This window comes from Copadichromis virginalis, linkage group LG7 (genome assembly GCF_057382275.1).
Source record: "Copadichromis virginalis isolate Kocher_CV1m ecotype Utaka linkage group LG7, C_Virginalis_male_GT1.1, whole genome shotgun sequence".
Classification (NCBI taxonomy): Eukaryota; Metazoa; Chordata; class Actinopteri; order Cichliformes; family Cichlidae; genus Copadichromis; species Copadichromis virginalis.
The window spans coordinates 62,116,220-62,140,514 of NC_140624.1; the positions used below are offsets into that span (position 1 = coordinate 62,116,220).

General features: G+C 38.6%; 1 protein-coding gene across 2 annotated transcripts in view; it reads left to right on the forward strand.

Moving 5' to 3' along the window:
- Positions 1-20,676, forward strand: part of scai (suppressor of cancer cell invasion) — a 31,508-nt gene extending 10,832 nt beyond the window's left edge. The window contains exons 3-17 of one of the 2 annotated variants that reach the window (XM_085464614.1): positions 811-906; positions 1,026-1,112; positions 2,423-2,521; positions 3,603-3,699; positions 4,686-4,784; positions 4,982-5,134; positions 5,840-5,941; positions 6,848-6,949; positions 8,264-8,342; positions 10,614-10,713; positions 10,979-11,060; positions 12,815-12,887; positions 13,206-13,379; positions 13,601-13,701; positions 14,266-20,676. In XM_085464614.1, the coding sequence (XP_085320740.1) occupies positions 811-906; positions 1,026-1,112; positions 2,423-2,521; positions 3,603-3,699; positions 4,686-4,784; positions 4,982-5,134; positions 5,840-5,941; positions 6,848-6,949; positions 8,264-8,342; positions 10,614-10,713; positions 10,979-11,060; positions 12,815-12,887; positions 13,206-13,379; positions 13,601-13,701; positions 14,266-14,412 (1,591 nt within the window). In that variant the 3' untranslated portion in view covers positions 14,413-20,676. Of the gene's footprint in view, positions 1-810; positions 907-1,025; positions 1,113-2,422; positions 2,522-3,602; positions 3,700-4,685; positions 4,785-4,981; positions 5,135-5,839; positions 5,942-6,847; positions 6,950-8,263; positions 8,343-10,613; positions 10,714-10,978; positions 11,061-12,814; positions 12,888-13,205; positions 13,380-13,600; positions 13,702-14,265 lie in introns of those variants that run through there. The other variant, XM_085464615.1, reaches the window with a different exon arrangement.
- Positions 20,677-24,295: the final 3,619 nt, after the last annotated feature.

The window sequence follows — 24,295 nt, forward strand, 5'->3', positions numbered from 1 at the left end:
ACTAATTATGTATGCTATCCATGTAGGGTTTTGTCTCAGTTAATGTGCATTTATTGTAGTTTTCTGTCTTTAGTGCATGGTGGTTTTATGAGAATAAAAAGTGTATTTTAAGTTTACCTTGAAAATTTAAAAGCTTGAAAAGGTTTGAAAATTAACCATAGCTAATAACAATGTGCAGCATGGTGTCATTTTATTTACTGTAATTGTTAACCTGCTTTAAAAAGCTGTTTAGCACATTTTACTGGTTGAATATTGGAGCATGAAGAAAGGAAAATCTAATTAATAGCATTCATTAACATTTTAAGGTAAGGCTTTAAGCTGCCCCGGTGTGTGTGGCCTTCGAGTGATAAGACAAGGATAATTGTAAGCTGAACATGTGAGATATCCTTGAGCTTTCAGGAAGGGATATGCTGGATGTAAAACTCAAGACAAACAGAGAGCATCTTTGCAACACTAAATGTGGCTTAATAATCACTTTTCTCAAAAACCGGTCACTGGAAGGCATCGTTGCAATTGAAAAAATAGTTTTCAAATAATTACTGAGCTCTGGGTAAAAAGACGCCCCATTTCTGTACAAATTTGTATAATGTGTGTTGCATGTAATGGAACAAAAAGGTCATCGCTTTTCCTTGAACAAAAAAAAGTAACTGGGGTCACAAAAAGCACCAAGAGTGCTAACAACTCTGTTTCACGAATGTTTTCACTGTTCTTTTTATTGGAGTTTGTTTGAAAGGCTGAGCACAATCAGTTGAATTTTTTGTGTGCTTTTCTTGCCTTCTCTTTCCTCTTTTATGCCGTCTTTTGCTGCAGAGACCTTCCTCAATATGGACACAAGCAGTGGCAGTCCTACTTTGGGCGGACCTTTGACGTCTACACTAAGCTATGGAAATTCCAGCAACAACACAGGTTATTTTTTTCTTGTACCGTTTAAATACTTGAATGAAGAATGTTCTTTTTTCTTTCTAAGGGTTGGTTTTATCACTGTCTCAATGTTAAGTTTGACATCTTTGTATACTTACTGACAGGCAGGTTCTGGACAGTCGGTATGGACTGAAGAGATGGCAGATTGGTGAAGTTGCATCCAAAATTGGACAGCTTTATTACCACTACTAGTAAGTGACAGGGCCTCCTGAGTCATGTATCAATGTTTTGCAGCATTATTAATTTGACTAAGGATAGGGTAGTCATCAGGTAGGATACATGTGTTGTTGCCTTTTGAATGAAGTGGACTGCTTATTGGGGTCCCAACATAGGGTCCCGAAAATTCCATGTCTGTTTAGTATCAGCATACCTTCCCTAACTCAGATGGTGGAAGACGACAGTATATTTTACCGTTTTCATGAAGACTTGCCACTGATTTTATTTCAGCATCACGTACATTCTTTGAGAAAACGACAGTACACTAAAATATCAAACACTAACATAGAATTATTGTTCTTGGCTGGCTTAGCGATAGCATGCTGTCTGTGCAGGCGCTTGCAAAGATCTGAAGTTTTGTTAGCAGCACAATGCAGATGTTACTGTATTGGATGCAGTCTCCACTTTACCATCGCGCAATTTTCTTTTTGTGCAATAAAAACAAAAAATTATGTCCTTATACACGCCGCAGCCTGCACCACTATTTTACTCCTCCTGCACACAAACTGAAATCTTTCCCATCCCTACTGCACCTAGAAGGTTTTTTCCAGCAACCGTTAAGGGAAAAAAAAAAGAACTGGCAAAGTGTTGGGCATGATGAAATTAGCCACTTCTGCATAAGCAGGAAACGTCCAAACACTGTTTTTACAGCCCACAAAACTCCTTAAATGCACTCCTTAAAAAAATGATAATTTAATTCAGTGGCAACTACATCTGAAAAAGCTAGTCTGTCACCACAATGGAAGTGCCCATATTTATCCACTTCTTGTTACTACTTTGAGTATTCTAGTCATTATAACTTTAAATATTGCATTACTTAACTGCAAGCAAGCAATGTTTATTTATGTAGAGCTGTTCAAACACAGAACTCAGGAAGTGCTTTAGAGAATGTAATCCAAATTAAAAATTAGGGGAAAAACAGAAATCAGTGGTTTGTGGAAATTCCAACTAGAAAAGGTTTAGAGCAAAGAATCTCTAGACGGCTCTACTGTAAGACGATAGAAAAGAGATCACATTAGTCCAGTTTTCACATCTTTATGTTTTTTTGTTTGTTTGTTTGTTTTATCATTGAAGTAAAACAGTGAATACATGTTAGATCTGGTATGTTATGAAACTTTGAGAGCTCTCAGGTAGCCGCAAACAGCTCAGCTCATTGTCCCTGGTGTCAAAACTAAACACAGAAAAGCAAATGAATGCTGTTGCATTCGTTCAATTTATCAATCACCACTTGCAGATTTGTTTAAAAAGATGCAAATTTGAAATATGTATTCCTCTTTGTTGACAGCCTTCGTACCTCAGAAACAAGTTACCTGAATGAGGCCTTTTCATTCTACTCAGCCATTCGTCAGCGCTCCTACTACTTTCAGGTCAACAAAGAGGACAGGTAAGCTCCAGATATTTTTTGTTAAAGTAGTGTAAGTTGCAGTTTTTGTAAGATGTCTTTAAACGTTATGTATAATAAGCCTGTTTAAATTTACCTTATTAAGAAATGAGATCATACTACGAAAAAACTCCCAATGAAGTTAGTATGATTGCTGATTCAGAGGGGTGTACTACTTTGTCAACTATGTGTGAAAGTGGCTTTCTTATTACCTGGCTGGGTCACCATGGTGACTTATGCTCCAGGCATAACCTACTAGGAGTAGGTTATGTTTCAGTTTAGTCGTCTGGAACCTCCACATTTCACTGATTTTTTTTATTTGCACCATGTTTTAAGCGCAATTTAGGTTCCCCGCTGGGCAAACATGTCTCAAATGTGCAAGTTGTTGCCCAGCTGTAAATATATAAATGTTATAATTTATTATAATCTGCTGCCAAGTCTCTTTTACACAGTTGGAACTGCAGCTACTAGTAACCTAGAATGTTTAAAATGATCCAGTTTAAGCTTTCAGAGCTCTAACGTGCAGCTATCACATTTGATATAAACAGCAGCACCAAGATTTCCCTCAGCGTTGAAATAATTAACTGGAATTAAAATGTCTAATTTTTTGCTCGTTATGCTAAATCCCAAGATTAATGAATTTCTGCAGCATTAAGCTCTTGTGCTATTTGTTCTTGTACTGTTACATTTTTAAGTGTATAACATTCTTTATAGATTTTTATCTCCATTTAATCATTATTTGATAATGTGTCTGAGCGGACTGGACTGCACTCTTGGGGATCATTTAAGTGTGTAAGAGTCATATTATGTGTGAAACTCGCCTTTTTATGTGAGTGTGCACGATCTGATGTCTTTTTTTTCCCAAAAATGAGCAAAATTTCTCTTTTCACGCTCCCAGAGTGTAGATATTTACATCAAATATTTGTTGAAAAGACAAAAATGTTTATTGGAGTCTTAAGAAACACAGGGTGAACCATTTGGTGGCTCCAGTCAATTTAATAAACACTGCTTCAACTGTGATAGTGCTTTATGTTGATTTGTTTGTGTTTGCCCGCTCATATTGTCTTTTCTTGTCTTTCATCAGGCCTGAATTAGTAGTGAAGAAGCTTCGTTATTATGCTCGCTACATAGTCGTCTGTTTACTTTTAAACAAGATGGACCTTGTCAAAGTTTTGGTGAAGGTATGGAAGCCATATTGTTAGTACTTTATATTACAGCTTGGTATGCAGGGTTTCAGTCATTAGGTAACAGTTTTAATAATGAGGTACATTCACATGACTATAATTACAAAGTGATAACGTTGTATTAATGTGTATATCGACTACTAATACTAGAACGAAAGGCATGTTATAGAGTAAAAAAAGGGGCCAAAAACAGCTAAATAAAGGAAGAAACAGTCAAAGTGTACCTATAAGGGAAAACCATTTTGTAATAGTCGAAACTATAATTTGCCAAGTGTAGTACCTGTCTACAGTCCACTCAATACCTTCAAAGTTGAAGATGCTGTATTATAATGCTTAAAAAAAATCCCCCTTAATATTAAGCTGAATTGGGTGAGGAGGAAAAGGTAAGTGTCTTGGTTTTGGACTAATAGCTTAGTAGTTAGTAATGAGGCCACTCGCATCAAGAGGGTTGTGCATGGTCTTCAAAATGTTTAGGTAGGTTGTGCAAGTCGGAGTAGTATCTACATGAATACCATAAGCCAAGTTTTCTTATGTTAAGCCTTATCTTTCTCAATTAAACAAGTCAAAACACAGCAATCAATGTAAATCCATTCACCTGTCAGTGGTTTTATTGTTTTTGCTGAGAAGTGTATTTTCTTAATTTGTAATAGAAAGTATGTTATCATTATTGGGTATGTTGCTCGTGTTGTCAAAGATCAACACTTTGTACATGTTGAGGTACCATTAACAGGTTTTGCAAATCTCTCTTTTAGGTTCTCTCTTTTTTTTTTAACGTTAGAATATTTTCTAGATCTAAGGAGCTGCAGATATTGTATTGAACTGTGCTAATATTTTGGGTTTTTTCTCCCTGTAAATGTGAATGAGGTAGTCTACTTCATGAATTTTGTTCACGATTTACTTTTATGATTGTGTAAAAATTCAAAACTGTTCGTTTTTTTTCATGACACCTCTTATTGCTCTTCCTGCCTATCTGCCATCTGCAGGAGTTATCTGAGGAAATTGAAGACTACACACAGCGTTTCAACACAGAGGACCAGTTGGAGTGGAACCTGGTTCTGCAGGAAGTGGCAGCTTTTATAGAGGTAAATAACCATCCAAGCCTAATACTGTTTGATGTTATTTCATTATGTTAGTAATTTATTCATTATATTATAATTGTCATGTTTGTGCACATACAGGTAAACAGAGAAGTCTCTGTTCTTCCTCTTGCCTGCTGGGTGATATACTGGATCCGCACTATTTCTTCAACTGCTCTTCTTCAATTGTTTGTCTGTAACAGGCAGATCCTGTGGTAGTTCTGAACGACAACAATTCTGTCGTCACCATCAGCAATCGGCTGCAGGAGGGAAGTGTGCCTCCACTGGAACAAGGCATGGTGGTTGGGCAGCTCATCCTTGCTGACGCACTAATCATCGGCAACAGTAACAACCAGGTTCTAACCCACTAAATCTGATTCATGGTTTCTCAAACTTAACACACATCAGCATGAGCAGCATGGTGGTGCAATGATCGGCACTGTTGCCTCACAGCAAGAAGGCTTGAAACCTGGCTGGGGTCTTTCGATGTAGAAGTTGCATGTTCCTCAATGTACCTTTGTGGTTTCCTTTGGATACTGCATGCATGTTCTAGTTAAATGTTATTTGTAATCTAAAGTGCCTTAACTGGGTACTAAGACTAGAAAAGCAATATATTTCTATTTCCACAATTGCTGCAACTCTTTTCAGAGAAAACTTGAGACATTGACTCTCAAGTAATATGGATGGATGGATTATTTTATTATTTCATATACGTCCTCTCTCTGGGCCTCTGATCTGATCTTTTTCTGCTTTCTGTGCAGTTTACACTAACATTCAGTTTCTGAAGTGCTGATAGTATTTGCACTGCTCACTCCTGGCTGTTATGACCCAAAAAACTAAAATATTTGTCAAACTTTGTAGGAGAAGATTACAATATAACCAGTAGTTGTTTTTGTTTCATTTTCATTATAACTGCAGCACTGATTTATCTTTGAGGGCTCTCATTTTTCTGTGTATGGCAAACAATTGTGTTTGTGTGTGACTTTGAATAATTTTTCAAACCACAATGAAGGCTGAAACAGTAACTTGATATATTAATATTGTTTTGTCATTTATTTTAGGTGAAGTTCAGTGAGTTAACCATAGATATGTTCCGCATGCTTCAAGCTTTGGAGAGGGAACCAGTAAACCTGGCCACACAGACCTCCAAGCAAGGAACGATGGTGAGTGTCAGGCACATCGTGTAGTGGTAATAATGGGCAAGCCCCCCTCCTTCCTGCTTTACCACTTGTCCATGTTGGCCCAAACAGTATGGAAGCCTTCCACAGATGCATTGTCATCTGGAATATCCTGGTTAATCCATGACTCAGTGAAGCACATCAGGCTTCTCTGACTCCAGGCAAGTGCTGTTGGCTCATGCAGCTTGTTTGCTAGCGACCTAACATTCCCCATTATACTACATGGGAGACTCAGCTTAAAGCTCTTCATTGCTTGAAGCCTCCACTGTATTACGGTCTCCCTCGTGCTCTTCTGTCCCCCACCTCTGCATCCATTTCAGCCACAGAGCGTGTGGTGTGTAACTGCCATGCCGCAATCCCATTCCTCAATGAAAGTAATAGTTCTGCGGCAACAAGGAGAAGAAAAACTTTCTCAACCCACATGTTTGAGAGAAAACTATTGAAAACAAACTAACATGCTACAATAATAAGTAAAAGACAAAGACAGTAAGGAAAAAGTTTAAAGTATGGATTAAAAATACAGGAGCAACTGAAACAGGCTGCATGCTGGTTGACGCATGTCCATCGCGTGAGTCTCTGATAGGATTTATCCACAGCACAAACTGTTCCTCTGTATAAACTGTATAGATTTGCACAAGAACACATTTACTGTCCAATCCCAATCTGCTTGTCTGTTAATGAAGATACTATTACTGTACCACATGTATAAATGCACAAATGGCTTATACATTTATAATGTATAGGGATCATAAAACCACATAATACACCTGTACACACAGCAGTGTGCCTCAGCCCCGGGCCTAGAAGCCTTTTGATTTCACTTGCATTTACATAAGGTTTTAACAATCTTTTCTTTACACATGCAATGTTTTGTGTGATGTTTCTCCACAGGAACCCAACGAAAAGCCAGCGAAGAGAGAAAACCCTCACAAGTATTTGCTGTATAAGCCAACCTTCAGCCAGCTTTTTACTTTCTTGTCTGCCTCTTTTAAGGTCAGTATGATCGCAGGTTTCCTCAATAAATATTCAATAAGTTGAGATTTTTATCTCCAAGATGTATTATATATTTACATTATTTGCATTGTTAATATTTATATCCTCACTTCTTTCCACTGCTATCTGGGCATTGTTTTCAAGTTAAGCTCATAAAGGGAACATATATATATCCACTCAAGTCAGTAAATCAGGTAAATCGGTGGGATTGGATTGGGCATGATTGATGTCAGAGCCCAAACAAATCCATGGAGTGTGAGGAATCATTTGTAGACCTCTGAGTTAGGATGGTATCGAGGTACAGATCTGAGAAAGTGTGCAGAAAAATATCTGCAGCATTGAACGTCCCAATGAGCAAAGTGGCCTCTATCACTCACAAATAGAAAAAGTTTGGAACCACCTGAACTCTTCCTAATTGTGGCTTCCTGGCATTCGGGGTAGAAGAACCTTAGTTGAGGAGGTGACCAAGAACCCTATGCTCACTCTGACAGAGCTCCAACATTGCTCTGTGGAGAGAGAATAACCTTGCAGAAGCACAATCATTTCTGCAGCACTCAACTATTAAGGCCTGTGTGGTAACGTGGCTGGATGGAAGCCTTTCCTCAGAAAAGGCACATGACAACCCACCTGGAGTCCTTCAGGTGCCTTTTAGGCCATGAGATACAATATTTTCTGTTCTGATGAAGCAAAGATTGAACTCTTTGGCCTGAGTATCATGTCTGGAGGAAACCAGGTACTGTTCAGCACTTGGTCATTACCATACCTGTAGAGAATCATGGTTGTGGCAGCATCATGGTACGGGGATGTTTTTGGCACCAGCAACTGGGAGACTAGTCTGACTTGAAGGCAAGATGATTGTAGCAATGTACATAGATATCTTGGATGGTAATGTGCTCTAGAGCACTCTGGACCCTGGTCTGGGGTGAAGGCTCATCTTCCAACAGGACAGCGACCCTACGCACACAGTCACGATAACAAAGGAGTCACGGCCCAGCCAGAGCCTAGACCTGAACCCGATTGAACGTCTCTGAAAAGATCTGAAAATGTCTTTGCCCCAACCCTTCCTGTCCAACCTGAGCTCGAAAGGTTCTACAAAGAAGAATGGGAGAAACTGTCTAAAAAATGGGTGTGCCAAGCTTGTATTATCATACTCAGACAGACGTGGTTGTGAATTGGCGCTATATAATTTCAACTGAATTGAATGGAGTTTTTCGGTTATCATGCGCTGTAAATTATTTAAGATTAGTAGTTATAGTAAAATGAAATACTTGAATTTGTGACTTAATTTTTTTATCTTACCACTTTTATTTCCAGGAGCTACCTGCTAACAGTGTTCTGCTCATCTACCTGTCAGCTACTGGAGTCTTCCCTACTGGGCATTCAGATTATGAGGGTATGTTTTTCTTTTTTTGTTTTGTTTTTTTTGTCTGTAATTTCATGGAATTTCTGAATACGATAATAGACCGATTCGGAGTGGAGATCAGTAATGTCATTACAGCTGTTAGCACATGTTTGTGGTAGGAAGTAAAAGTGAAAATACGTGAAAGAAATCTGATGAAATGTCTTGAAAAAGTCAAAAATGTCTGGTTCGTGAGACAGGCTTCCAGGTTTTATCTGATGTAAAGTTTTTAAAAAACATTCAAGCAAAGTCATGGATGTAACTAATAACAATAAATTAGAGACAACAGCAAATGCAACACTGCCATTTCAAGAGTTTTTTGTTATAGTAGGCATGTTTGCAGCACTCGTGTCCTGCCTTCCATTTTCTTCTGCTTATCGGGGGCTGGGTCGCAGGGGCAGCAGTGTGAGCAGAGAAGCCCAGATTCTTTTCTCCCCAGCCACCACCTGCAATTTATTCGGGGTTTCCTAGACCCGCCGAGATGTATAATCTCTCCAGTGTGTCCTACTGGTTCTACCCCAGGGCATTCTCCGAGTAGGACATACGCAGAACACTTTAACCATAAGGCATCCAGGAGGCGTCCTTGTCAGATAGCCGAGCCACTTCAACTGGCTCTTTTCGGGGAGTAGCAGCTCTAATCTGAGTCTCTCTCAGATGGCTGAACTCCTCACCTATGGAGACTCCAGCCACCTTTTGGAGAAAGCTAATTTCCCCTGATTCTACTCCCAATCTCGTTCTTTTGCTTGTGTCCATGGTTCAGCTTTGGCTTCATTAACTGGTAAATCCGCAGCTTCTCTTTCATGTCCACCTCTCTCTTCATCATGTACCGGTATAATGTCTGCATCACTGCAGCTGCGGCTCCAATCTGTCTGTCGATCTCCTGCTCCCCTCTTTCCTCAATTGTAAACACATCGTGCACAAAAAGCATAGCTGAAATTCTGAGGTCACCAAGCTGGAAGCCTTTCACCACTTGGCCACACCTCAATATTCTGCCCATAAAAAGTCTGAACAGAATCGTGACAAAGGGCAGCCCTGAGAGAGTCCAGCACCCAATAGAAACAAGTCAAACTTATTGCCGGCAATACAGACCAAGGGACTGGATTCCTCATAACAATGGGCTGAACACCCTGACTCACACAGCACCCCCTATAGGGTGCCATAGGGTTATAGTCAAATGCCTTCTCCAAGTCCAAAAAACACATGGAGACTGGCTGTGCAAACTCCCACAGACACTCGAATATCCTCGAGAGGATAACGTCCTGGTTCAGTGTTCCCAGACACAGAACAAAACTCGCATTGTTCCTCCTGAATCTTGGGTTCAATTAACGGACAAACTCTCCTTTCCTTTGGCATAGACCTTCCCAGGAAGGCTGAGGAGTACGATGCCCCTATAGTTCCCTCCTGAGTCGCCTCACGGTTTGTCCATCCAAAAATCTTTTTCCATGGCTTCACCGCTCCCACACCACAGTTTGTTCTGCTTGGCCTGCTGACATCAACTGCCTCCAATGTGTTACAGGCTAATCAAGCCCAACAGGACTCCTTTTTCAGCTTGATGGCTCCCTTCATGGATTACCACCACACCAGGCACCAATCACTTTGCCGCCACATCAAAGGGGATCTAGAATATGGATGGGAATTGATAAGAATTTAGCTGATTCCGTTTTCAACTTCATTTAACTATTCGGTTCCTTATCAATTCTCATTGAGTCCCCATTGGCTCAGTTTTGAGAGTCACCTCCATTGCTCAGCAGTATATCAAAGACATATAGGTATTTCCCCTCTGTTATGATTGGGGTTGGGAGTCATTATTTAAAGTTTATTACAATTAAAAGTAAAATTGTGCATTACTTAATTACTCCCAAAAGAAAGTAATTTGTTACACTACTCATTACATTACTTTTGCATTTCACTTTAAAATGACCTGAAATGCATTGTCTTATAATTACCATTTAACAATATACAACTGAAATCAGCTGTTTACAGCAAGTGCAAATGAAACCGTTAAGCAGGATCAATAGGCAAGCACACTAACAATTAAAAGAAATTGAACTACTGGGAACCGGTTCTCAAGTCTCATCCCTAATGCAGAACAAGGTCCGTTCAGACTCAGTATACTTAGCCTCTCTTGGAATGCTGTTGAATTTGTACCTCAGGTGGTTGAAGATGTTGTGGACAGTGGCTTCTACCAAGCATTACCAATGCATATTTATGACCGATACAGTCTTTTCAAGTTACACCAAAGAAGCGTCTAACCCTTTCCCACAGGACCATATGATTTTGGAGGAGTTCTCACGAATACAAATCGAGATGTGGTGAATGGAGAGACGGTGCAGAAGAGGAATCAGGCCCAGAAGGAAATGCATTGGTGAGAATTTCCTAGCAATACTTCTAACTTTGCTTTGTTTATTCAGTTGACAGCATCTAAACCAAAATCAGAGGAAGTGATTTTACCTATTACTTTTACTAATAAGTAAATGACTTTCAGGCTTTCGTGCTGAAAGCCTGACTCTAAATATGTTTACATAAGTCATAATGTGTGACAGAGCTTACTAAGAATCTATCTATGTTACTTGAAAAGTGCAGAACCTCACTGAGGGTTTGCTGAGTTACATTTGCTTGGCATATTGCAGCCTTCATCCAGGAGACTTATTCCCTTTCACCCGGAAGCCTCTTTTTGTCATTGTGGATTCTTCAAACAGCACGGCCTACAAGGTATGTAGGTGAAGACCTTCCATTTCAGAGACGTTTAAATGGTGAGGAATTGTTGATGGGCAAATGGAGGGAAAAATGTGATGAGGGAATCTTTTCTCACCTCACAACACAACTTAAGCCCAATCAGCATAAAAAGAAATTCGCTCACTACGCATCACCTTGTAGTTGGCAGCTGAACACTAGTGGACATATGGTTGCATGGGAGATCCTCTAATTCAGGGGATGTGCAAGTTATGATGACAGGGCCAACTTGAAACCTGTAACTGAAAATGTTTGTTAGGTCTTTCTCATGCCTCCTTCATAAATTGCATGAACAAACACCCTATCTTATGTCAATTAATAGTTTTCTTCACTCCATTAGTAACAAGTACTCGCCTCAAAGTTGAGAATAGTTTTATCTGTGTGGATACCGCCACATTGCATCACTACTAGTGTGTTCAAACAAAATGCAACGTGAAGTTTACATCCACAGTCTTTTGGAAAGAGGTGAATTGACAAAAGCTTGTGTTGTCCAATATGAAAAGATCAGTAATTCTCCGGTTCTTTGGCAAAAAAGTTGCTTTGTGGTGCAATATAAAGACACCTCAGCTGGAATTCTCTCATAGACTGCGTATTCTCCTAATGCAAGACTCTAAAATGTAGGGCAACCTTATTGATGCAGGTTGAGGCCATATGTAGCTGTAGGATTAAACTTGACTTTTATGTAGAGATGGGGGGGGAAAGTGAGAGCAGTTGGACCAAGACGGCAAGAGAAAATAATCAACCTTTATAAATTGTATTCCTTTTGTAGAATGTTAGGGGCGAATATTCATGAGTTTCCAGGGATGTGCACATATTGTGTCCTAGCAGACTAATCAACACTGTTGTCACTAGTCAGTACCAGAGTTACTAGTGGTTTAATCTAATTGTTACATTTTAATTGGTGCTCCAAAAGGTCGATGGCCTCTCTCTTAGCGATAGGGTGACGGCTAAAGCTGTCGCCTCCTTGACAAGGTGTTCAGACGGGCACGTCCTACTAGGAGGAGGCCCCACTGTATACCTGGGACACACTTGGAGAGATGGCTCAATGTTTCCCAGGATAAGTTGGAGGAGGTGGCGGATTGTGGAGGCAGGACTTCTCTGCTCCTCCCTCCACGAGCCGACTTCAGATAAGCGGGAAAAAAATGGCTGCATAACTTGTTGTTTTGTTATTTTAGATTTGAACTGTTATTGAAGTGGTTGTCATGGTGCGTGCATCATTCATAAAGCATAGCTCAATGTGCCACACTTTAATCACATTTGAATAGTTTTTTAGTTATTCATTTGTTACATTTTAGTAATGAACATCTTGTCTCATCTTACGTAGATTTAAATACATAAATTTAAATTAATATTTCAGCGTTTCTTAGTTTTAGACGAGGGGGGTCGAGGTAAGAGTAGGGAATTAAAATGTAGGGGATATTACTGTTAAAGGGGAGAGAGGGATGCTGAGAATGAAGGTGTATGAGAGAATCTGCTCATGGGTTTCCTGACCAAATGTGAAGCTAATTTTTTGCCAAAGTCGAAATATTTATGAATTGAGCAGATGCTCACCTCTGTTCACATCACACAGCACAAGTTTGTGTCAGACGTTCAGCTTTTGTATGGATGTCCCTCAATCTGTCTTCAAGATAAAAATGTCACTAGTGTCCACAGCAGATATATCAAACGTGCCACTGTTGTTTGTAAGTATATTTCCATAATTAAAATGCTTGTTTCTGTCTTTGTTTTATTAGAATTTTACAAATCTATTTGGCCAGCCCCTGGTGTGCCTACTATCACCTACGGTATATCCCAAGAGTGTACAAGGTGGGTGTCACTGCAGAACCACACTCCTTTAACCAGAAGACCTAAACGAACTCCATCTTCGTCTGTTTGCCTAACTTCCTCTCTGTGGCTCCGCTGTCTGAGTGTTTTGGTTGAAAGAGAAAGAGGCTTTTAGTCTAATGTTAGTTAGACAAAAGTAAATTCTGGACTGTTTGTAGCAGCTGATTAATCCACATTTAACATGGGTGTCATTGGTATCTACCAGTATTTTTATGTTTGGTAAAGATGCTGCTTTCAGTGGAAGCTTTTCAGGCATCGAATTTCCTTTCAGTTTACAATGTCTCTGCTTCACCTGTTTAGATCAGTCTCAGCGTGGGAGTCTCTTCACTCTGTTCCTCTACAGTCCGCTCTTGGCTTTCTCCTCCGTGTGTGGCTTAAACAGTGTGCAACGAGGTCTTTGGGAAAGAGCTCAAGAATTCCTTCGCAAAGTGTACCGTGACATTGGGCAGATGCTAACACGATCGCGGACCATAGGTATGTTATGGAGATTAGCATGGACTATGAAAGGGTTACTGTGACGACCCATGTGTACTGTATTTGTGACCATCAGGTGAGCTTTGTAGGTCCCTCCATGAAAATAAACTTCTCTCTTTCTTGAGAAGTTTAAATCTATGGTGGATTTAAGGCTGCACTGAAATAAATTGTGATGCATTCGTCTTCTGTTGATCGACTTATTTACACATTGTTTAATGCAGATCAAGCCTTTTTGCAGTTCTTTGGTGACGAGTTCCTGCGGCTGCTGTTGATCCGCTTTGTGTTCTGCTCCGCTGCACTGAGACTGCATAAACTCTTTCGGGTAAGTCTGCTTTCCTTAAGGAGCCACATTGTTTAAGTTTATATGCCAACAATGCACCATGCATTTCCACAAACCAGTGTTTCTTAAGCACTTGCAGTAAGTCGTATTTATGCATCATCAGGAGGTCATGTCATGTCAGCAAATACTCAGTAAATGAACCCACTAAAGTCCCCAGATTATTACAGGTTTACAGTTATTGATTATTTTAATAATCAATATTTTAATATTAATTATTCCATCGAGTAACTCAATAAAAAACACTTATGTTATTATGGGGGCAATAATAAATAATATTAATAAATGAGAATAACAGATGACTTTCAAAATAAACTGCTATTTTTTAAAATTTTATAATAGTTTACCTGCATACAATAATTTTTTAACCTTCTCATTGTGTTTAAATGCTATTTAAATCATGTATTTTTTAAATTTCTCGTAAATGAAGGAAGCTCTTCTTAACGCTTAAACCTTTGATTCTCACTTTAGAGTGAGAACCCTTCAGTGACCACCAAAGTATTTTTGTCAGGTAGCTAAAACACAATTTGGATGTTTGTGTGCTTGCAGGAATCTCAGAGTTTCCCGGAATCCTATCCAGAGCTCCCCAAACAGGACACAGTGGAGAGCAGCCTTCTACAGAAGCATATTTTGGAGCTGGCGACCATGCTGGACGTGCAGAGCTTATTTTGGGATGATTCACTGGAAGCCTACTAACATCTTCACACAGGGCAGTATGGCGTATATGTAAATACAGACTCCACTGCCAAAGCCCTCATGGTCATTTTGTTTTTTAACAGGTAATGGAAAAAAAAAAAAACCCAACATGCAAGTTCATGTCCTCCATGTAAGTGTTAATGTCATGCAACAGAAAGATGTTCACATAGTTTCTTCTCATAAATTCCCCATTTTGACTCTCATTGGCTTGCCTGGTAAATATGAGCAACATAAGAGTAAAACAAATGAGACGCTCCACATTACTGTTCAACTTACTAGTTCTTGTTTATCAGCTTCTAACTTTTTTCATGACAGCAGACTATCATCAAGATGATAACAGCCTTGGTAGTTTGTTGTAAAAAGATTTTTCATCATTTATTAACGTAAAGGAACAAAGTAAGGAAACATTCTTGGCAGCTTTCATGTGGTTTTTGATCCACCTGTAAAAAAGACAAGCATGGTAGAGCTAAAAATGCATCAGGAAATGTAATAGTTATTATATGAGCACATTATTCACCAAAAATATTATTAGTGCTGGAGTTTTGTGTTTGCCAAACAGCGCTTGGTGTATCAACTTGCAGCACGCTAAAGGTGCATGAGGTTTTGTTTCGCCACATGTTGTGAGTTAGTCGCTTTCATATCATTAACAAACTAATTCGGAGACTTTTTTTTTTCAGCCTTGTGTGATGTGATAGTGCTTCATTTCCCATTTCACTGTGCTGTACTTGCATGCTAAAAAAGGCAAAGACGTGTGTCAGTTAGTGTGCTCCAAAGAGGATGCTCCACCACACAAAAGAAATTGTAGATGTTCAGATGACTTGGAATGAGAAAGTAAAGGGAAGTAGTGCATGTGTTGCATGGGCCTGTACAGTTTAGTTAGTCAATTGGTGAAGACAATCTAGTGAGAGGTGGGAGAGGTGGTGACCTGTCAGAGGTTCAAATTGTTGTGCTTTCTGATAACACAGATCGTTACTTTTATTACTGAAATGGCTAGGCACCTGTTATCTTCATGACGACAGCATTAACGTGTGGCCTGCCACCTAATCAGAACATTCTTAGCTGCTTTCTTATAAAGCACAAGAAATACCAGTCGTGCTCCTCTCGCTATGTCCTTAAGTCATTGTTGTCACCATACTGGCTGGTGGCTTTCACTCCTTTAAGCTCAAAGATGGTTCCAGGCAACTTTGCACCGCAGGAATTCAGGGCTGCCCCAAAAGTTGACTATGAATGCCAATTTATCAGGATCCTAAAAGCAAAACTTATGGCTTTCTGGATGAGCTTTGTTTCTACCCTTGCCTGTGGCCCCAAGCTGCAGGGAGTGACTTTAGAGATTATAGCCCAGAGCTTCCTTTGAACCAACTGTGGTGTCTCGTGGCGATAAACCGCATTCACACTGGAAGTGATTCCTACCAACATATCGATGAGAAACCACAGAAAGTGAACAGTATTTAGTGACTATGGGTTTAAAAACATGCTGGCGACGCAACTTCCAGGTGAGCGACTTAAATGACCACCAATGAGAATGAAGAATACTGTTGATTGACAAATGACCTGGTATTAAATACATTAGAGGCTCACCTAAGTGATCGGGCATCAGCTTCAATGCAATGTGCAACGAATGAGTCAGTCAGAAGAGCCTCAGAGTACGGCTTCTGCTCCTCCACATCGAAAGGAACCACGTTAAGTTGTTCCAGCATTTGACTAGATGCCTGCTAGGTGAGGTGCACGTCCTACAGGGAGAAAAAACCATGACAGTCCCAGGACCCGCTGGAGGGTCGAGCTTCCCTGCAATCTCTGCCAAAACTACAGCCTTCAAATCCTAGACCCATAGATGGATATTAGAATCCCTATTAGCTGTGTCTTAAAGGAAAGCTAATCTTAGTGGGGTCCAAACTACATTAATATCAAATCCATATGAGAACTTGCATAGCACAGTACTAAAACTTCATAAAAGCATACATAAATGTATAAAAAAGAGCAATTTGACATATCTGCGATCAGTTATATTAGTGTCTGTTGCAAATTTTGCACATTTGTTTGTGCTTTAAAAGCATTAGACTGCTACGTATAGACTTTGGCTTTTGTTGTTGAAATCTTAGAGTTTATCCAGTGAGTGAGTCCCCAGTAGGTTGTAAGGGCTGCTAATGCAGTAGGTTTGTTAGCGATCCTGGAAACTGTAGCAGTTCAGAATGAATACTAAAGAGAATGCTGCACTAGACCAGCCTGCGAGTTCCTGCAGTGGAAAACCGCCTCCCATTTGCCATTAAATGTTTAATTCTCAATTCACAATCTGTCTCTCACAGAGGCTTGGAGGAATTTTAGCTCAATTTTACCTCCAACTTATTGGTAGCTTTCTTTGTTTGATTATTTAATTGTCTTTTAGAGAAAACGTTTGATGTTTTTGGTCACACTGAAATGCATTCATTGTTGATTTGGTCTTTTTATGTGATTATTTGTGAATAGAAGTGTGTGTGTGTGTATATATATATATATATATATAGTATATAACATCACCAACCAGTTCCATTGAAACCTCTAACATCTAAGAGGTATTAGCTAAAAAGAAAAATTGTCTTTATATTCAAACTTTCAGTATTACATTGGCTAATATGCATGCCTCATATCTTTAATGTAGTGGGGCAGATGTAAAAGGTCCAAAGGTTTATCAGGAACTGCTGTCGATTTATTCCTGGCAGCAGCAGGGGAAAGTGACTGCACATGGCTGCTGAAATTTAACTGCACTTGTTGAAATGTTGGAATGATACAGCAATGCAAGAAGCAGCTGGTTGAAATGACATTTGACTTTTTAGTGTTGATTTTTTTGTTATTGCCACCATTGGAGTGTGCACACATGATGTATAATAGTGTTGCGCAGAGATGTGTTTGTTCAGTATTTTGCAAGACTATGTAATCCATAATGAAATATGAAGTTAAAGCGAGGAGGAGCAACATGGTAAAGAGGCCAGTTTGTTCTTTGACCATTTTTCTCTAGTTACATTCCAGCTTTCCGAGGATGTGAAGAGAGGCAGAGGACGAGTGTTTTCTCAGTGTTACATTTGTCTATGGAAGTCAGCTGTTTCTACATTTTCTTTTCTTTTTACCGTAATGTGTTTCCTGTATTGACAGTTATGACATTTAAAATATTGTAGGCTTGCACTTTATGAGATTTAATGTTCTTCTGATCTTGTTAGTTGTTCTTTAGTCCAGAAATTGAAAAATACTTTCATGTTGTTGTTCTTCATACCAGCCCTACACACTGGTGACCTTCTTTCTCTTGAAGAGTAAAAGTTACGTGGGTCACTGATTTTAAACTTTTCATCTTTTGTCATGTTTTTAATAGCAGTTGGCTGTATTAAGTAGGCAGCAATAACATGTCATTTACATGTGTGAAAAAGAATGAGAAAGATTTCTGTGGTGCTCAAACGTAATGCTGTTGGTGAGGATTGCAATACCAATGATGTTTTCTAACACTTTGTATCAATGGTACACAGTAAATCCTCAAACACTGCATACTGACAAATTTGTCAGGTACTATTCCAAAAGTCTTGTTTCTGTGTTGTTATAACTTCTTACTGTACATTCAGTTCTCAGAGCTCAAAAGATCTCTGAAAAGGTTCAACACTTTGGCCTGCTGACACAAAATTAGCATTTTTCTATTGGAAAATAACCCCAAACACAAACTGCTGCTGCCCCTTCATCGGAATTATAACGACGAAACCTGATAAATAAAAGAAACGAAGAACGTAACTTTGAGCTTCTGTTAACCGTTTGTGGAACTTCTGTTTCTGTTGTTCATGTTCAAAACATCACCACAAATGCAACATTTGTTATGTAGCAGCACTTGGATCATTGATGCAAACAGTGTGTATTATTTAAAGTTGCCTCTCACAGATGTTTCCTGAAACTTGTTTTTTTTTTTTTTTTTGGGGGGGGGGTTCATGTTGCAGTCAATTTTATACTACTCTACCCAGCAGCGTATGAAGCATGGTGCGATAACATGTTTATAACATTCTGTATGATGGAAATGGGTCGTGAGTCACATGATTTAATGGCTATGTGAAGACTAGATTGTTAAAATGTTTTTTGGTGCAATATTCTCGAGGTAAATTCACTGCACATTTTTTATTTTTTTTATTTTTTTAAAACAATAGAACAAAAAACCCATCAGTAGTTCACGCAAAATAACAGCTATGTTAAATAAAATGTCAAGTTGTGTAAACAAGGTACTAAAATTGTATCACTAAAATAGCTTCTGTGAACAAAATATTAACAAGCTCATCTTGTATGATATGTATGAATTTGATTAAATAAGGTAGCTTGTGAGAATGAAATATTTACAGATTATACAATTATGCAAACAACATGTTGCAAGTTGTGCAAACAAATTACTAAGAAGGTGGATTCTGTGAGACGGATGGAACTTTTACAGGCATAATATGACCAAGATGACTCGTGTGGGAAACATCACTGCGCAAACGAGAGACTGTCACAGTACATGCTTTACATCCTTTGGTCGGTGTTTTTAGGAGGATTTAAATACTACTAGCAATGAACAAAAACAAATGACACATTATACACTGCAAGTCGAAATGTAAAAGCAGTGTGTGTTACAAGCTAAGTACCCCCTATGATTCAGAAACTCGTAGAACCACGTTTAACAACAATAACTCAAAGTAATCAGAAAGTCCCATCACAGCATTTTAGTCAGGTTGAGGTCTGGACTTTGACTTTTTTCAGTTATTCTGTTATAGATTAGCTGCTGTGTTTAGGGTTAATGTCCTGTTGATGACCCAATTTCATCCAGGCTTTAACTGTCAGACAGATGGCTTCACATTTAAATCTTGAACATTTTGGTATACAGAGCAGTTCATGCTCCACTCAGTGACCGCAAGGTGCCCAAATCATCATCGCTCCACCACCGTGCTGACAGTTGGTCTGAGGTGTTTGTGCTGGTGTTGTGAAATGGAGCTCTTGGGTTTGTTGCAGTGTTTGAAAGATTGACACATGTCTTGAATGTTTTCCACTTGTGAATAATCCGTCAAACAGTGGACAACAGATTGTTTGGAAATGGCCATTTAACACTTGCCAGGTTGATGGGCAGCAACATTTTCTTATTAAAGATCGTTGTTGATGTCTTTCCTCTTTGGCGTTGTGTTAACACACCTGAATGCTCAGGAGCAGCAAACTACCTAAACCTGAGCTTATATGGAGGTGCTCACACTTGCTGATGATCAGATAATCAAGTGGATTTGATTAGCAGTGCCTGGCTGCTGCTTGCCATCTTAATTCCTTTTGAAGCAGTTAAAGTGTGCCTACTTTTTCACACGCTGCTTCTGCATTTGACACAAAATTTAATATGTTGTGTGTTATGTTGTTGTTCATTACTGCAATGAATTTATCAGAATGTGTAATCTGCAGGATTATACAGAGGATATCACTACTGTAAACTAAAATGGAAATCTAAACCCTGAAATCCAACTCTGTCCAAACCACAAAAGACTTTTTATTCCTCTTCTGCTGTCAAGTTGCTATTCCTGTCATAATTATCTGACATGTTGGGTGTTCAAGGACTACAAATGTTCAGCGTTTTGTGACATAAATTTGCCTTATTTTGAAAAGTTTCACTCTTTTATTTTCCAGAATTCACACGGTCATATATTTATATTTTTGTTGCAATCATGCCAATTCAGTCCATTTCAAAGTAATCAAAGTGAAAATGCACAGAAGATGCTGTGATTTTTGAAGGCCAGCTATGGGGGTGAAATCTGCCTAGGCAGTATTAGAATCCAACAGAGCACAAGAAATAAACTTGTTTTTGACATGGACGCACAAAGCCCCAACTCCACGTCAGCAACCTGCTAACGCACGTCACAAATAACTGCCAACTGATCAATTCTGATTTCTTCCCCAGATGTGCAGGGGTCCTTTCTACTGTTTTCTACTTGTAAAATTGTCCAAAAGATGGGAGCACCCGTCCTTTATACCCACATGTGTCACATGCTTGTGATTATCAGTGTCAAAATGTCAAATGTATTTTTAATATTTCTTTAAAAAAAAAAAAAAAAAAGAACAGATGTTTATCTGTAAGCAGCATGTTTGTTTAGAGTAGGAGGTGCCAAAGACTGGTGTATTCTCATGTTCCCATCTTAACAATGATTAAAATCAGTTATTGTATCAGATGCTGCTTTTTTTCCCCTCTGTGATGGAGCCAATAATGAAAACAATATTTGGCTTCATTAAAGGAGTGTCCTGTGTCACAACAGAGATGATGTGTGTATGTTTCTTTATTGTTGTATGTTGTTTGTGTTTAAAGAGTTCTGTGATACAATCAGCTTTACCCGTTTGTAAAGCAAGCCTTTAGCTGTGTTGTAGTGTGGGGAAAAAAAGGCTAGTGTGCGTGAGTAGCACCTTAAATCTAAAAGCAGCCCATTAGCTGATACACTCAACAGATGTGTTTCAAGGTTCAAAGATTTCAAATATCTTTCAAAGATTTTCTTGGGGCACTGGCTGCTATTTATTCGTATGAATCATGCAAGCACAGAAAAAGGATCTAACTCAAGGAATAAGTCATCTCTACATATAACAAACAACGTAGAATCTAAACATATGTGGTAGACACTTTTTTTCATTTGTCTTATTCCTGTAGTTGAATATTTTTCCATCTACAAAGTTATGGAACATACAAGTCTTGGGCCATATCCTGATCACTTAACCCCCAGCCACTGAGAGAAGCTGCAGCTCTAGTTAAAATAAATAAATTATAACAATTTTTAAATAGAAGGATTTTGAGGTGAGTGAAATGTAAATATGTGGTCCTTTAAAGCTACTGCTGGGGTACTGCTCAACTACACTGAACTTAATTCCTCCCAAACAAACAACAGTTCAATTCAGTTTTATTTATACAGCGCCAAATCACAGTTGCCTGAAGGCGCTTTATATTGTAAAGTGCACCCTATAATAATACAAAGAAAACCCCCCCAACAATCATACGACCCCCTATGAGCAAGCACTCTGGCGACAGTGGGAACGAAAAACTCCCTTTTAATAGGAAGAAACCTCCGGCAGAACCAGGCTCAGGGAGGGGCCGTAATCTGGGACGCCAAACACAGGACAATATACGAAAGACACTACACATTATGGACCATATACAAAAACACAAAATCAAAGCAATTGTGATGAGTGTAGACGCTGAAAAAGCCTTTGACTCTGTCAATTGGAAGTTCCTCTACAGGGTACTATATAAATTTGGCTTTCATGATATGATTATTAAAACGATACAAGCATTATATGATAATCCTACAGCCAGGATCAAAATTAATGGATGCCTATCCAACAGTTTTACCCTAAAAAGGGGCACTAGACAGGGCTGTGCATGGTCACCGTTACTTTTTGCACTATACTTGGAACCACTAGCTCAATCCATCAGGCAAAATAAGGACATTAAGGGAATTTTTATCAAAGGGACACAATATAAACTGGCTTGCTACGCGGATGACATTTTGATTTACCTTGGACACCCAACATATTCTTTACCCAAGCTGATGCAGTCATTTGAACAATACGGCCAATTATCAGGCTATAAAATTAATATAGGTAAAACCCAGCTACTCTCATATAACTACAGCCCACCAGAAGAAATAAAATGTAGCTACTCTCTGGTATGGCAAACGGAGTGTTTTAAATATTTAGGCATAAATTTACCGAAAGACCTTACAAAACTATTCGAACAGAACTACCTACCCTTATACAAAAAAATAAAGGAAGATATAGTAAGATGGAATTTAATTCCTTTCTTTAGTTTTAATTCAAGAATTGATTCTATTAAAATGAATGTATTGCCAAGATTTTTGTATCTATTTCAAACCCTACCAATAGAGATTAACCAAAGTCAATTTAATGAGTGGGATAAAATGTTATCTAGATATATATGGCAAGGTAAAAGACCAAGGGTTCGCCTTAAAACACTACAGCTGGCTAAGCAAAAGGGAGGATGGGGCCTCCCTGACCTCAGATATTATTATTTTGCAGCGCAGATGAGAGCAATAATATGCTGGTGTAACCAATCATACACTGCCCAATGGAAAACCATTGAGGAACAAATGCTGTCTATACCTATTCAGGCAACTCTAGCTGACAATAACTTACAAACCTATATAAAAAATACTGATAACATGTGGGTGAAAAGGACCCTTAAAACATGGAGAACTATTATAAAGGAATATAAACTCGAGACCAATATTACAGTTCTTAAATGGTGTGCTTACGACTCAGAGTTCAAACCTAATGAACTGGATTCTAGATTCAAGGACTGGACAGGTAAGGGCATAACAGCCCTGTGCAGTATAATGAAGGATGGAAAATTGTTCAGCTTTGACATGCTTAGAAAAACATTTTCATTAGAAAAAGAAGACTTCTATCGATATCTGCAGTTAAGGCACTATGCCGACACGAAGATGAGAAACGTAACAATGATAAACACACGCTTGATGGAACTGTTTATAAAAAGCTATAACTCAGAAACTATTGATAGAATTGTATCATGTCTCTATAAGGGTCTAATGGATTTGAAACCACATTCGACTTCATATATTAGAACAAAATGGGAGAAGGAAGGAGGGATAAAAATATTAGAGGAAGAATGGACGGCAATATGGAGATATCAGTGGATGTGTACCAGCTCACAAAAGTGGAGGGAATTTGGCTGGAAGTGCCTAATTAGATACTTTATAACACCTTCTCAGAAGTCTCATTATGATGATAACCCCCCTGCTTGTTGGAGGAACTGTGGAAATCAAAGTGCAAATCATTACCATATTTTCTGGGACTGCTCAATCTTGAGGGATTATTGGAGAGAAATACATAATGCCTTACAGGATATCTTTAAACGTGAAATACCTCTCGAGAGTAAGACTATGTTCTTTGGATATATACCTCAGGAATGGCCTAAATATGATAAACATTTAATAAATATTTTATTGGTGGCCTGTAAAAAGAATATCACCAGAAAATGGTTATCCCCAGAGAGCCCAAACATAAGTACATGGATGGAAATCACAATGGAAATTTATAACATGGAAAAGATAACAGCTTCTGTTAACCACAAGCTGGAGAAATTTACATCATATTGGGAAAACTGGGTTAAATATATCACGCCTCATAGGCCAGATTTTACTATTACAAACCAATAATTATGATGTATGTATATATATTTATAGGATCACCCCATACCAACACATCCGTGTTTTTTTTTTGTTTGTTTTTTGTTTGTTTTTTTGTTTTTGTTTTTTTGTTTCTTTTTTTTGTTTTTTTGTTTTTTGTTTTTTTTTCTCTTTTCTTAGGTTTGTTAGTTTTGTTTTTTGATTTTCGGATTATGTGATGGTTTCAATTACTTCTATCGTTGTAAGTATTCTTCCCTTATGACTTGGATGTAAATTAAAATACTATTTCAGTATTTAAGGCAGATAACCTAAGTATGAAGAATGCTTACATGATGTACATACTGTGAATGCCTGCTTTTGAAACCTTAATAAAAATATGAATTAAAAAAAAAAAGTAATCTGGGACCAGTTGGGGTGAGAGAAGGAAGACAACGATGTAATCATGTATATTTTTGTTTTCCTTTTCTGTCATTTAGCATATATTGCATTAACAGAAACGTGAGATTCGCGACAGCAAAGATGATGGCAGAAGAAAAACACTTCACCTGCTTTACCGCATTTGACTGCTTCTTGTTCCTCTGATGATTCAAAGTAAGAGTCCGAGTGAGTTTCAAGATGGCTGCTGAGTGGTGAGCTTACTTTAGAAAATGGAATTGACCTAGCGGGGGAGTGGGGGAGATTCATCTTCATTCAGCTATTCTCTTTGGTAGCTTGTTAAGTGTGTT